Source organism: Manihot esculenta, chromosome 16 (assembly GCF_001659605.2).
Source record: "Manihot esculenta cultivar AM560-2 chromosome 16, M.esculenta_v8, whole genome shotgun sequence".
Taxonomy (NCBI): Eukaryota; Viridiplantae; Streptophyta; class Magnoliopsida; order Malpighiales; family Euphorbiaceae; genus Manihot; species Manihot esculenta.
Window position 1 is genome coordinate 652899 of NC_035176.2, and position 15638 is coordinate 668536.

Genomic DNA, 15638 nt, shown 5'->3' on the forward strand with positions numbered 1-15638 from the left:
TAATAATAAAAAAAAGGGCAAAAATGTGAAATTTATAATTATAGACAGAGAAATTACCAAAAATAGAGAGTGAGAATGAGGTCCAGTAGGATATTTTGGGCAGACGAAATTAAAATGAAAGAGAGAGGAGGGATGAGAAGAGCCATTTGTGAAAAAATGTTATGGATATACAAGTAATGGTCCTGGACCTCTTCTCCTTCCAATTTCTCAAATAACCACAATCACATTTGTGATTTAGGTAAACACAGCACATCATAGAATCATTACTTAATTATTTTTTTTTAAAATAAGGGTCCGAGGAGTTGAACCTTAAATCTCTCAAGTCTACTAGAATATATTTTTCACCAGATTAAGTATCGGAATACGATTATTCTTTAATTATTTTTTTCTCAAATTAAAATTATTATTATGGTATTTCTCTTACTCGTTTTCATTTTATTTTTCCAATATAAATGCAATAAATTTTACCATCAATTAAACTAAAAAATCTTTTTTTTAGATAGAAGGAGAGGATAATTCCACTAATACGACACATTGAAGGTCAAGTTGATGTATACAAAATTGGAAAATTGAGGGCACAGCTCCAAAGCAAGCGGGCGGCCATGAAGATGAGAAGACAGAAAGTGACCCATTGAAGAAAAAGACAAAATCAAATTCATGATTCTAGGAGAATCATCAGTCAAATTATTATTATTAAAATAAATAAGAGGAGCGTGAGGTAACCACAATCCCAAACTAAATTTTGATAATATTATCTTTTAATAAAATACAATATAATATTATCAGAATCTGTTATTTTCTAAATAAATTTTTTCATAACATATAAATTAAATAGTAATTTTCCCACAATTTTATTGAATTTTAGGTCACATTTATATATATATATATATATATATATATATATATTAGCAAAAAATAAAGAAAAAGAAAGCAGAGAATCACGGCTCTTTGGCGTGGGAAGGGGTCAAAGTGGCCGAGAATAAAGAAGTGATGAAAGAGAAAAAGAAAATATAGAATAAATGGATGGAACAAATTTAATGGCTGCTAGAGATGGCTGACTGAACGATATACACATTAATGGGCAAGTAATCAGTGATGGCTATGATTTTGTGAATTATAAAATGTTCCCTCTTTATTCAAAAAGTTAAATATTTTATTAGGGGCGAGCAACATTCGGTTCAAATTGAAAAAATTAATCGAATTGAATTGATTTAAAAATTTAGTTCTGTTTTTTATACATTTCGGTTCGGTTCGATTTTTATTTTCAGAAATTTCGGTTATTTCAGTTCGGTTCGATTTTGATCAGAAAAAAATTGAATCGAACCGATTAGTAATAATAATATATTTTTTTAATAATATAGAGAAATTAAATCATATTAATATTAAAATATTTTAATTAAATTTTAAAATACTAAAAATAAAGTGTAAAAAATAAAAAAATTATTAAAAATTGAAATCGATCAAACCGAACCGAACCGAACCGGTTCGGTTCGATTCTATTTCTGACCAAAATCAGTTCTGTTCGGTTTTTATAAACACTAAAATTTTAATTTTTGGTTTATTCAGTTCGGTTCGATTTTAAACTGAACCAACCGAATGATCACCCCTGACTTTTATCATTAATTTATGTTTCGATTAACTTTTCATATATTTTTAAAAATATTTAATATTTAATTTTCAAATGAAAATATATAAAAATTATATATATATATATATATATTTTTTTAATTTTTATGTTAATTAAAATATTTTATTATTAAAAATATTATTTTATTTGATCTAAGAATTATTTGACTTTAAAAGTAAAATTCATGGATTTATTTGATAAAAAAATATTATACTAAGCTTATTGCAAAACTGAAAATCAGTAATTTGCATTCAGCAAAAGCCAATGGGCAAAACAAATTAATATGTAATCAAAAAATAAAATAAAATAATATTTTGATTGCAATTTTTATAAAAATTTAAAAATAATTGACTTCAAAAAAAAAAAAATTTAAAAATAATTAAATTAAAATAGTCATTCCCATACAAATTTTATTTCAACACTAGTTAAAGAAGGCGCATGGTAGTTGTTTTTCAAATTTGTAGCATTTTTATTGAATATGTTGTGATAATTTTTATATATAGCATATTATTTTCCTTAAAAAAAAACAAGTAAATCCTTTTCTTTCAAGATTTTTCCAAATATTAGATTTATGATTGTCATTGAAAATATAAATAATTTACAATTTACAATTTACTTACTTTATTATAACTATTTAGATTTTTTTATGTCCAATAAATTTAGAATTTAAAAATGACGTGTCGTTATTATATACATCCAGGTTTCTCTTTGTAGTACTGGAACAGAACGCTAAACCGTTCCATAGACTGGCAGCGATAACCCAATTTCTCTAAAACTGACGAATGCGATAAAGGTTTGTGACCAACTAATAAATTGATAAAGTAACAGACAGTCACTCTAGAATATCTCCAAACGATATACGATGATGATAAATAATCAGAGGAAAATTATACAATGTACCGAGTACCACGTGGCAATAAAACTGATTTACTGAATAAATAATTACTCATAATCAGAGTGGAGAGAAACATTTTCTGTTGTCTCTTCTCTGCTCTGCTTCACTCTCCGTCTCTGGTAAGTTCTCCCTCTCAAGTTTTTGTATTTTAGATCTCAATCGAAATTGGTATGGTTTATTTGAACTTGGAAACTGAAGGATCTGCTGAAGTTTTGGATGTATTTTTTGAATTTGCTGACTGCAGTGATTAGTCCTTGACAATGGCTGAGAGTTCCCCTAATGCTGAGCTCTTGGAATGGCCAAAGAAGGATAAGCGTCGACTTCTTCATGTTGTGTATCGTGTCGGTGATCTCGATCGCACCATAAAGTATGATACTTTTGGAAGAAAAGGTCGTGGGCAACTTTTACATCTGTATAATTTTTCAAATGAAACAAATTTTTTTTATAATGTTTAATTTGGTAGATTTTATACTGAATGCTTCGGGATGAAGCTGTTGAGGAAAAGAGATGTTCCAGAGGAAAAGTACTCTAATGCCTTTCTTGGGTTTGGCCCTGAAGAGACTAATTTTGTCGTGGAACTGACTTACAGTATGATGCTCCCACCTTTATCCTTTTTTTTTTTTTTTTTCTGTTACATAATATATATATATATCCTCTGAATGGTTGAGGGTTTTTTTAGAGTAATTTGTTAAATAATGGCGTATTATTAATGAACCATTTACTGTCTAAAGAATCCGTTGATCTTACATTATCTTAAGTATGGGCGACTTCGATTTTATTCGTCCAAACAGTTTAGTTTGATAAAATGTTCATTTCTTAAAGTTTAGCCATTACTTTATTGCCTTTATTGTTCTGCATTGTCTTGTTTGTTTAAGACAAATATTGGAAGTTGCTGTATCCTTAATTTGAAATAAAAAGCAGATCGTTTAAGGTAGTGCAATATGTGTAAGGAAAACGGTTAAGACGAGAATGTCATTAAGTTATTGAAAAGCTTCGGTGCTTCTCAATCCAAGGAGTGAGGACTTGTTGATACTGACACGGTAGAAAAGAATTTCATGCTTAAGACATCCCTTTGAGCAGATTTGCATAAGGAACTTATCTTAAATTTATAAGTTGTAAAGAGGTTGGGTCCTTAGGGATGGGTTGGTCAATCTTCTAAGCCATTTAGAACAAAAGTTTGAACAAAATCTTAGTTGCTTTACCTCTGTAACATCTCAGAATTACTTGGTTGCTGTTTTGCAGATTATGGAGTGACTTCATATGATATTGGAAATGGTTTTGGGCATTTTGCTATCGCAACTCAGGATGTGAGAATGATTAGTTTGCAAGAATTTGACAATTGAGTTCTTTTTTTCCCATTGGTTGTGACCATGGATTATGCATCTTTTTCTTTGCAGGCTTACAAGTTGGTTGAAGATATCCGTGCCAACGGTGGCATTGTCACTAGGGAGCCTGGTCCTGTCAAAGGTGGAACTACCGTTATTGCCTTTGTAAAGGATCCAGATGGTTATATTTTTGAGCTCATTCAAAGAGGACCAACTCCTGAGCCCCTGTGCCAAGTAATGCTTCGTGTTGGCGATCTGGATCGCTCTATCCAGTTCTATGAAAAGGTAGCATAAACTTTGTTTGAACATTGATTCGATTCACAGGAAACTCATTGCCACTTGAGTTTCTTTCAAACTCATGTATGATATAGATACAAAGTCATATGAGAAGATATTTTCCAAGCAGATTGACTTTCCTTCAATCTTTACAAATTTCTTTTATCCATATTGCAAATTTAGTTCACGCCATAGTTGCCTTCCTTTTTTGGTTTGAAGGTAGGGTGGGAGATAATGTTGGTAGTTTTCCACTTGAGCATAAATACCGGATGTGTGATTAGCATATGGAACTCTGAAAGCATTCAGATTGCTTGATTCACAGATATATGACATTTCTTTAACATCAGGAAATAACTTGACTTCATAGCTCTTCCAGTCATTAGAAATCACACTGTGCATGGATACACTATGTTCCAAAAATTTTTAAGGCATAAAAGGAACTCCATAAATGATCCAATAACAGGTTTCATGTGGCTCTTAATGGTTTTCCTACTGCAGGCCTTAGGCATGAAGCTGTTAAGGAAGGTTGATAATCCTCAATACAAGGTAAATGATACTATGGTTTGATTTGGTCTTCATTGGCGTGAGGTTATTGAGACCAAAAAAAAAGCTTCGCCTCATTTTGTTGCTTGCATTTTGTAGTATACATTGGCAATGATGGGCTATGCAGATGAATATGAGACAACTGTTCTTGAGTTGACTTACAATTATGGTGTGACTGAATATTCCAAGGGAAATGCATATGCACAGGTTAGTTAAAAGCCTTTCTACTAAACACTTGTGAATTTTTTCAGCATTTATTGTGCTTTGCTTCTTTTATTTTTCTTCGACCAATGGTGTACCTTCTGCAGGTTGCAATTGGTACTAATGATGTCTATAAAAGTGCTGAGGTTGTCAACTTGGTCACCCAAGAACTTGGTGGAAAAATAACTCGACAACCTGGACCACTTCCTGGAATTAACACCAAAATTACTTCTTTTCTAGACCCAGATGGCTGGAAAACAGTAAGTCTCCTCTAGTAGCTTACAGGTTCTAAGTATGGTTGCATTCGTTTAGTGTCAAGTATTTCACCTTTGCCAAGTTAAATCAGCTTATTACTTATATGCTGTATGCGCTATTGAATTGTCTATTGAAATAAATATTAAAATGGAAAGGAAGGTGGTTAGTGTGCTAATTCCTTATATGCATTCAAATTATTACCTAAAACTAATGAATGAAAAACTAAAGTTAGTCAAGTGGATGTGAATAATAGGTGTGTTATCAGTAAGTGCCAAAAAAATCCAGCATCTTTTTGTGTGATCCATCCTACAATAGCTGGAATGCATACAAGTTTTCTTATTGAAATGATATATGGACTGTGCTATGGGAAAATCCTTGAAATATAGCTTGTACTCAACTCAAGGTAGCATAATTCTGAAATCAGGTGGTCTCATAATTACTAAAATCATATGGAAGCTTTCAGCCATCCCAGCTAGTGAATCCAATATTTGTTCTATGGTAGCATAAGCACACAATGCGGTCCATATTTTTGTCCTTGCACATGGCCTTTTTTTCTGGTAGTATCTTTATTTGTTGATGAGATTGTTCTTCTGGATCATTATTGTAGGTCCTGGTTGACAATGAAGACTTTCTCAAGGAACTTCAGAAGAAAGAGTAATCGCTACCCATATGCTACTGTTTTGTGAAATAGGCCAAGTGTTCTTCGTATCTAAAGCAGCTAGTAATCCTGTTTTAGTGTGGCTTTGGGTTTTGTGATGGAACCAAAGAGAACATGATCGTATTAATCAGTAGTTGCATATTGTGGCTTTGCTTCGCTATGAATATTTGTTCATTCTGCTGTTTTCTCGTCATACTAAGGTATAGGGAGAATCAAAAGTGAACAATTAATTCTATATTTCAGAAATATAGATATTTTTCGATCTGAAAATGCGTATGAGTCTGTAATTAAGAAAAATCAACTCTACTTCAATTTTATGTTTCTTTTTAAGCCTAAAACGAAGATATTCAATTTCTTTATCTACTAATTTAGTTTATTTGAAATCGATGTTTTTCCATTTCTTTGCATCAATTTACCAAACTTCTCGAGATGGAGAAGGTAAAGGGGCTATGAATATAATGCTTATTACAATTTGAGCAACAGTCCTTTACATGGGGTCCATATAGATACAAAATAACACCTAAAGAACTGGAGGAATGGCCCCAGCCTAAACTTGCTTCAATTGTTACACCTAAAGAAACATAATGTTCTGTTATCCCCATTAAGGAGATGAAAGGAATTCTGAAAGAGAAATCTGAAAATTTGAGTGAAAGATCACTTTGAAGAAGCAGGGAGCTTGCTGCGGCCATTGTCATCTCATCCTACCAACATTCAACAAGCCTTGACCACATTCCTCTAATTTCTTTTTCTAATTCCAGCTTCACTTGGATCAGGTTCTTATAAACAATAGGAACAGCTGCCAATATAGGCATCTTATCAAAGAATCATATCTACTGGATAGCAACCAAGAACACGAATAAATTTCGCAAATTCCTGCAAAAACAAAAGAAAGGGAAAAAAACAAAAAAAATTAAAGTATCCTACAGATTTCTCATTCAAAAACAGTTCTTATGGAAATAGAACAGCCAATTTGACAGTTATAGAAATGACTAGATTGCAATTGGGATAAGAACAATAATTAGAAAAGTAAATGTAGCCCTTATGCAATTATTTAAACTAAACCGGGAATTACGCTTATTTTTGTCACAAATAATCGAAATAAAAAACCATATGAATGCTTGCCAAGAAAATTAGCAGTCTGGAATTGGCAAAACACAACAAATCCGAGGGAAAAGTATCATACTGTAAATACAAATATCAGAATTATAGATTGTATAATATTGGCAAGAGAAAAGTAGCTTTACGCGTTTTCTTTGTCAAATATAGGAAAGATGTGTTTTCTCTGATACATAAAAGATCAGAAAGACTAACCTGCAAATGTCCTAAAGCATTTTGAGCACGAGGTTCTGCCATTGAAGCTTCAAAGTCGATATAGAAAAGGTAGTCAAAGTACCTGTTAGAGGAAATACATTCTCCCTTTTCAGTTTCCCAAGAATGTGAAAGTGAAAACTTAAAACAAACAGTTATATTTCCAGTCTGATGAGTGGAGGCCTAAATTTTGCAATTGACATGCATGAAAGTGTAAAGGGTAGCAGTAAAAGGGTAATTAAATTAAGCACCACAAGTAATCGTGTTTTGTGAAAAGAGATGAGTTTGTTTTTCATCAATAGGCAATGGCATCCAAACCATTGAATATTACTTTCAGAAGTGCACCACTATTTCATAGAAATTCCAATATGTTGAAACACAGTTAATAAAAAGAACAAGGTGGCGATGACCTTTTTTTTCTTTGTGAATGAAAGAACATAATAATCCTATTGATGTGACTGTTTATCCTGCAAAATGCTCTTGCATAATTTACAAATTTATGTAGGAACTTAAAATATAGTTGTTATATTCTACTGTTGTTGCTATCATTGCTACCACTTGATTTTTGCTTCCAGGTTAAGACTGTTTGATTTGCTTTTACAATTCTGATTGGTTGATTCTTTCCAGTTATTCACCTACACTGGCATCCACAAAACCTACCAGAGCATGCCTGAAAAGGTAGGATAGTTACATATTACTCAAAAAATTGCCACTTACTTGGCACTTCCCTTGTTAGAATCATCAACGACCCTTAAAGGGCGATTTCTTTGTGGGCGGCTTTCTATCTGGATGTTATGGAGAAAAAAAAAAAAAAAGAAAAAAAGAAAAAGAAGAAGAGCGAGAATCATTAGAGCCTTTGGATATAATGGTCAAACAACAAAAGCAAGCTCTTGGCTAAAAGGTTACCTTTGACAAATTAATGCCCCTTGAAGCAAACACTGCCAGTGCTTTGAACAGAACACCAGGACCTTCTTCGAGGGTGAAAACGATGCTTGTCTAGATGTGGAAAAATTTATGACTAGGTAAAATAACAAATGAAAAAGCTTCCCTCTTCATATTTAGAGAGAGGAAAAAGAATCCCCACAAGGCTGTGTAACAAACAACAATACCTTATAGGGTCTGTCAGTTCCAGGAATTATAGGTTCTCTTGCAAGTATCAAAAAGCGGGTAACAATATCTTCATCGTCCTGATCAGCGCAAGTGATGAAAAAATGGTTAAATACTATAAAATATTATAAACCACAACTTTTCAAATTTAAGAAAGAAGAAAACGAAGTTACTAGCATTAAATGTAAGATTGTACATGCTGAAGCACTTGTATGTACAACCAAGTTTAACTCTAAGGCTTGATTAAGCCATTTGCATCATAATCAGCATTGAATTTTCTCTATCCAACTTATTTCTTTAGTATTAGTCATGAAAACCAGTAAGCACAAGCATCAAATCTCAAGATGCTTTTCGAAGAACTAGTCTTGAGGAGTTCTCAGTAGGGCCAGAGGTAACAGCCGCTTGACTTGGGCATATTTCAAGTGCTAGGTTATCATTCTCCACCAGGTGATATTTATTTGGCAAAATTCACATACATCAATGACATTAAATATCCAAGGATACTTGAAAATTTTAAAAACTAATAATAACCTGGCCCTAATAGCTTCTTTACAATAAGATCAAATATAACACCACTTTATTTCACTTCACAGAATAATGTGTCTAAATATCTACAGAGAGCACATTGCAGTTATCTTTTCAAACTTGGTTTTTCCTAGTAAGTCTAATTATCCACGTAGTAGAATGGTTCATGAGACATGAAACTGTGGAAGGAAAGAGAAAAAAATGTTCCGCCTTATGAAAGAGTAGATCCTGCAAAGATACTAATTTATAGATGGAGAAGCAAAAAACTTCTGTTCTTTCACTTTCCATAAGGGAAGATTTTCCAGCTTTAATTCAAACAGTTAATGAAACATTGGAAATATCTACTAATAAAATTGTATGGCTGTAATTCATGCCTTTTGTGCATCTTTGCTAGGATTATATTTTGGATGAATGATACTTATGATTTAACCCCTCAACCAACTAAATTTCAGAAGAAAAGAACTCATATTAATGTGATTGGCTGCTGGCAGCTGAACCATAAAGTTTATAAGATCAACTGTTTTCATAATCAAGAGATTTTAACTTATCAAAACAAACAATCTGCGGTGCTAGACAAGCATTGGAAACTGATCTCAATCACATTTTATCCAGTGGGCATACCATTACCTGGATTTTTTCAGCAAGAATGTCAAGACCATAGATTTCTGCTGCTCGAGCACTTGCAATGGCACCAGTTTCTCTGATGCCACATGTGGCTACCATCTGTTGCAGATCTTTTAGTATATAGCATACAAACTGTTTACGCTATGATCCGGAGTTGGATAAAGAGGGATTCAGATAATTTTGAAGAATACCTGAGCAGCACCAGCTGTATCTTCAGTGCTAACTTTTACAACACCTAACTTGCTCAATGCCATCTCACAGTGGGAAAGGGCCTGCGAGTTGGAGTATTTGTAATAGCATCAACTATTTCAGACCGAACCATCAACTCCATGGTAAATTTGTTTACTAAAACTTTATGATAACCTTCTACTATAAACTTTCAGATATTAAGCCAATACAACTATGGCAAGTCATTTAAACTGTAATGGCAAAGAGGCAAGGTGATTACTTTATATGAGTTTAGATTGTTATTAGATCTCCCTTTAGCTATATCCATACCAGTTAATAGCTGTAAAGCAGCTAAAAGTTACCATATTGATATCAGTTCAGAAGTTCTAGTCATAAATAAGTTTGCTTAATCGTAACTATCGCATATTAATAATACTTGCATCTAATAGGGGAAAATATAGCTTGTATATCAGCTAGGTGTCTTCTAAAACAAACAACAAAAAATGGCATGTGACATAATAAAAATGACAAACCTGAGGGTGGCTCAAGACACGTTTCAACTCCACTTTTTGTACACCAGGCAATCCCAACAGACAATGGTTGACTGCCAGTTGCACCTCCCCTACTATATGCAGTCTGTGGCGAAGGAGTAAGTCATAATTACGGTGGATGCTGCCACCAATTGAATTCTCAATGGGGAGGACTGCCTTGTCCACTAACCAGAGTTCAACTGCCTGCTCAGTGAAGTGCAAGAGAAAAAATGGGAGAATTATATAGTAATCAGATCAAAACAAAAATTTTATATAATGACTAGATGAACCTTGAATGCAGCTTCAAAATGTTCACATGGGACAGTTTCACAATTGGGGTATGCTTTTAGTGCAGCAGCCTCACTATATGCTCCTGCTATTCCCTAGAACAAGCGCCAAGGCCAACACAAGGATAAGAGGAAAAATAAATGAACAGTGGGTTCACGAAGAATGCTTAAATGCTTACCTGATAAGCAACACGTACTTTTTTGTTGTCATCACGAGATGCAGAAAGATCCATTGCTGACAATGGTTCTGCCGTCACAACAAAATGCAAAGTGGATCATTTCACACTTATTTCAAGTTCAAACATAATTTCTCTAGTTAACTGTTAGAATGATCCAACGGTAAAAACTAGCTATGAAATCTTCTGCAGCCTTCCAATAAAACTAATAATTCCAAATAATCAATTGAAAAGATCCCATGAGAAAAAAATTATTTGGTTGTCATTAACTGTTGAAAAGATAAAATAACTACCCATACAAAGAGATCCTTAGTCCATTCATTTACAAGACAAAGCCGTAAATATACACAGACACATGCAGACCCCAAGAATTAACCTATGCATGCACATTATAAAATTCAGAAGGATCAGAATCTCATGTGGCATTTCCAATCTTCAACGATATTTTCTCTCTAATGCAATGGTTAACATTCAAAACCATAATAATAGCTACCCTGCTACGACCATTAGAAACATACTATTCACTTTAAAACTAATGGTAAATTCATCCCACCTAAGGGTACAAGAATGTTTAATAGAAACCATAAACATTATAAACCAGCACAGAAAATCAATCTGCATTGCTCAGTAATTGATATGGATTTGGAGTTCAATTTCAAGGTAAATACATCACTCAAGCGACTGAATTGCGAAAAAAGACCAGCAAATATTATACAATGATTCACCATATACCCATCAAATAAAAATGAACAAGAGCTTAATCTGGAAAGCTACAATTGAACAAACTCACTAGGAAGAAGGTTCAAATCCTTGTGAAAGACCCTGGACTCAGTGTGCTGAACCTTATCAATTGCCCCAGAAGGCTCCACCTCAGGAGTGAAGGGCTTCTCATCATCTTTAACAGGAGTAATAGCTCTCTGAGCCAAAACAGCCAAACGACGACATTCCCTCTCAGGGAACCTATCAAAATCACAATTGCTCCTCAAATCAAAACCAAACTCACATCGCCTACACATCGAATCTGACCCGCCCACATTAGAAAGAGGTCTTATTTGGTTAACCCAGATGGTTCCAGCAGCCCTCAAAGCCATGAGAGACAATAAAAAAGCAAAAAAAAAAAAAAATCTCAACTTTCACAATGTAAATGCATACAAAAAAATAACAGAGCAGTCGAAGAAATCATGAGAAAGAAAGAGAACGGTCGTTGATGATGTGGTTGTTGGAGGTGTGTTTTGGTGAAATCCCATACGACATTGTCAAGGTGGACGAGAATGGTTGCGGGGGCATGGATTCATGAACCCATTGGACCCCACAAAATACATATAAATCCAAAAAAAATCTATGGATTTACGTACTGCAATGAAGTGAAGAGCTATCTAAATGGTTATTTTAACCTAAAAAAGCAGGTTTTTGAATAGAGGGCGAGGGAGACAGAGGGGTAGGTGAAAAAGAATTTTGTTTTACACGTTAAGACTTTCTAGAACGAAAGAAAGAGACTTTTGCTTGCCAGAGGCAAAGGACGGCGTCGCAAGAAAGAGAAGCTGTATGAGAATTGAGTTTCCAGTTGAAGCAAACTGCTGGGTTTATTTTATTTATAGTATTTGTTTTCATATGATCCTATGATCTGTATTCTATAATTTGTTGGCTGTTTGGTGCTACCCACCAGCTCAAGCTTGGAACTTTGGCTTGGGTAGGTAACTTGCGCATCTTCTCTGTGCTTTTATCCTCTTACTTCTGCCTGCAAAAGCCAACAGCAGTAGTAGTTAAACTTTGACACTCAAAATTTTTTGTTCATGAATATAAACTGGCATTGATGATGATGCTTCAAGTCTTCACCCATACATAATCAAATGCAAATGTGATCAGAAATTTTTAGACTATGTTCAGTTAGTTTAGTAATGTCCTGAAGTTGGCTGTAATTTTCAAGATCATTGCTTTTGGCATTAATATTTGTAAAGCCTTGTAGAGTATTTTTCAACTAAACAAATACTTAAATTTTGTTTTTCTTTTCTAAAAAAGAAAGTTAGAAAATTCAACAACCGGACCAAACTAAATTTAGATTAAAAGTTTTAATTGTTTAATGAGATCTTAAATGTTTAAAATTCCAGTCTGTCAAAGGGTTCGACACCCATTCTATCTAATGACAAAAAAAAAGGAAAAATCTTAGATAGCTCGAAAAATCTTATCTCAAGGCAGCAGGAATACAGCCTCATTATTGCTGATAGGTAAGTTGTTCCAAACATCTCTGTCCAAAATACTTTATAATTCTTGGTTGTCATAAACTTGGGTTCCCCATGATTTCATGCTATCTATTTTGCTATGTCTCAAAAATATTGCTTTATGTGAATTATATTATTTTCAATCAACTATGCAAAAGAAAAACAAAATTGCCTTTTTTTTTCTCAATGAAATCACTTATCTCATTATTTAGGTTGATTTTAAATGAACTTGACATGCACATGTCATAAAGAGAAAAATGATTGACCATGTCTATTTGTTCCCCCCTTCTAGATGGCTGAATGGTCAAAGCTGCAATAGATTTTTTATATATATACATAGAGAGAGAGGGGTCCCCATCACAGCATCTATTGCCCAAGTTTTTATCTTTTCTAAAACCCTCTCTTAAGTAGTTGATATACCCTTTAACTAACTTTATTTTTCCCCCATACAGTGTCATTTGATATGCTACACCTAACAAAATTTTGCTTGTGGAAATGGGCATTTAATGTTTTCTTTCTTTTTTTTAGGATAATTTAGGTAGAAGCCTCTCTATTAATTATTAGTTATTAAATTGCTAGATCTTTTATATATTTTTGGAATTTTGTTACGAACTTCTAGTTAATAATTAGTAGTTATAATGGTATTTATTTATGAAAAAAAAAAAAAAAATTTTTCCTCTTGGGTATTGAAGGATTTCTCTACACCTAGAGTTCTCTTTGATAAGATAGTAGCTAAACTTTCAAGTTGATGTGGAATTGATTGTTAGATGATGGGCTGCATAAGCAATCACCTAATCTTTGATGCCTTTTCTCCAATGGTTTCTATTTTGTGGAAAGGGAAATAGAGGTCTCTATCATTCTTAATTTGATGCCTTTTATTGGTGGCTTAACAAAGAACAAATTTGTGCATGTCCTAACAACCAACTATTCTAAATTTATTGAGAAAAATAAAGAAATTAGCAATATTTTTCCATTAGCTGCAGTCAAATGATAAATACATTTAGTTAAATTTTAAGAGATTTCACATTTAAGGCTTTACTTCCCATTCATTAAGTCTTTGGCCTTTCCCAAATTTCCCTTTTGGGCGTTAAGATTTAGAATTATTACACAAGGCCATTCTCCATAACAAGACAATTTAGCTGCTGATAAGTGGGCCTGCACCCTTGTGTCCTAAACAAATTTAACTAATAAACATGGGCTAAGCTTGTTACAAAGAATCATGCATGAAGCCTTTAAAATATTAAATTTAGTTTATAATTTCAACTTTTTATCTAAATTAATTTATTATAAAATTTAACTTTCTAAACTAAATTTATTGATTTCATTCAAAAATCAAGAAAAAGCTCTATTTCTTAATTTTTTTTGCTAAAATTATTGATTTAACTTAAAATATCAAATTATTTATTGAAAACTGCAACAGCTTCTTAATGATATTATTATTATGATGGGCCATGAGATGAAGGATGGGTGATGATCTTCTTTTAATGGTGGTGCTTTTAGTGGATAAAAGCTCAAAGTTAATAGTGTACAAGGACTGGCTTTATCTTTTAAGTTCTTAGAAGGATCTATGAATTGTGATTGTGGCCCATGAAAGGCACTTGCCTGCCTGTGGCTGTGCTTTATAAAGACATTTGAGTATGGGGAGGTGACCCTAAAGTGCTAAAGGGCCATTTCTATACATCAATTATTAGATAAGGCTAAGGCTTAGTCCCTTCAATCATCAAACTTCATTTACAATTTATCTTCAACATACAAATTTAATCATTCCCATGTTATGTAATCAATTTCCAAACATGATACTTCTCTTATTTATTTTTATTTTTGATATATACTGTCTGATATCTAAAATTTATTTAATTAATTCAGATTCACAAATAGAATATTAAAGACATAGATGTATACGAATAAATTATAAAAAAACTATGCATAAGAGGTCAATACTAATACATTGAAAAAAGAAAAAAAAAAACAAAAAGAAAGTAAAGGAGGCATGTTGACCAGAAACAGAGAAGAGGAGAGGAGAAATAACAGGAAGAGAAATCTAAAATCCGTTGGGATATTGGTCTGCCTTAATACAGACACAATCCCCTGTTCTTAGTCTCATTTTGTCTCCTTTACCATTTTTAACTCTCTCTCTTGTCCCACTAATCATTTTTAAACTCCCTCAAATTCTCTCCTTTTCCTCTAATTTCTCACCTTACTTTTACCCCTTTTATTTTAAATTACCTAGTATTATCCAATATATTTATTTTTTTAAAGTAAAAGAATTGGAATATAAAAATTCAAATTTAGATTTATAAAACGGTAACTTGGTTTTAATAATTGAATTAAATTAGGCTATATTTATTTAGATTTAACTAGACTTGTAGAGTGTTTTGATTTAATTTATGAAAATTGATTTATAAACACTGGATGTTTATAAATTATTTGAATTTTTAAAATTTAAATAATGTATATTTGGTTAAAATATTTATAAATAACTGATAAATAGTCTATATGATTAGTAATAAATAATTTATAAGTGCATTTATTATTAAAATTATAAAAAAATCATGTATGAAATTTTAAAATTAATTAAGGATAATATAATAATTTGTTTGATAAACTAGTTTATAAGTTTACTCGTTATAAGCATCAAAATGAAAAATTAATAATCTTTTTAACTTATCAATTTATCAAATGTTATAAAAATTAATTCTTTGTAAAAATATAAAAATTAAATTTACATAAGATAGATCCATAATATTATGTGATATTAAAGTTAATTCAGAGTTTAAATAGAAAAATAAATATAAAAAAATAATTATTATTTACTGTTGATTGTTAAACACATAATATTACTTAATTAATATATGTAAATATTATAATATTGCAATAAGATAATTTGTTATATTTTTTTTATATATAATAAAAG

The 15638-nt window shown here is 32.2% G+C and overlaps 2 protein-coding genes across 2 annotated transcripts; one reads left to right on the forward strand and one right to left on the reverse strand.

Annotated features, from left to right (window-relative positions):
* The first annotated feature begins 2494 nt into the window (after nt 1-2494).
* On the forward strand, nt 2495-6118 carry LOC110603847 (lactoylglutathione lyase GLX1). Its single transcript, XM_021741794.2, has 9 exons — nt 2495-2641; nt 2767-2889; nt 2986-3110; nt 3765-3829; nt 3920-4132; nt 4622-4669; nt 4766-4873; nt 4975-5127; nt 5730-6118. Exons 2-9 carry the CDS (start codon nt 2783-2785, stop codon nt 5778-5780), a joined length of 870 nt encoding a protein of 289 aa, XP_021597486.1. The 5' UTR covers nt 2495-2641; nt 2767-2782; the 3' UTR covers nt 5781-6118.
* A 92-nt stretch (nt 6119-6210) lies between these two features.
* Nucleotides 6211-12220, reverse strand: LOC110603845 (arogenate dehydratase/prephenate dehydratase 1, chloroplastic). Its single transcript, XM_021741792.2, has 11 exons — nt 11296-12220; nt 10509-10576; nt 10333-10425; nt 10046-10246; nt 9536-9616; nt 9348-9443; nt 8198-8275; nt 7995-8084; nt 7806-7873; nt 7092-7173; nt 6211-6653 (listed from the first exon to the last, which is right to left on the reverse strand). Exons 1-11 carry the CDS (start codon nt 11594-11596, stop codon nt 6597-6599), a joined length of 1215 nt encoding a protein of 404 aa, XP_021597484.1. The 5' UTR covers nt 11597-12220; the 3' UTR covers nt 6211-6596.
* Between the last annotated feature and the right edge of the window lie 3418 nt (nt 12221-15638).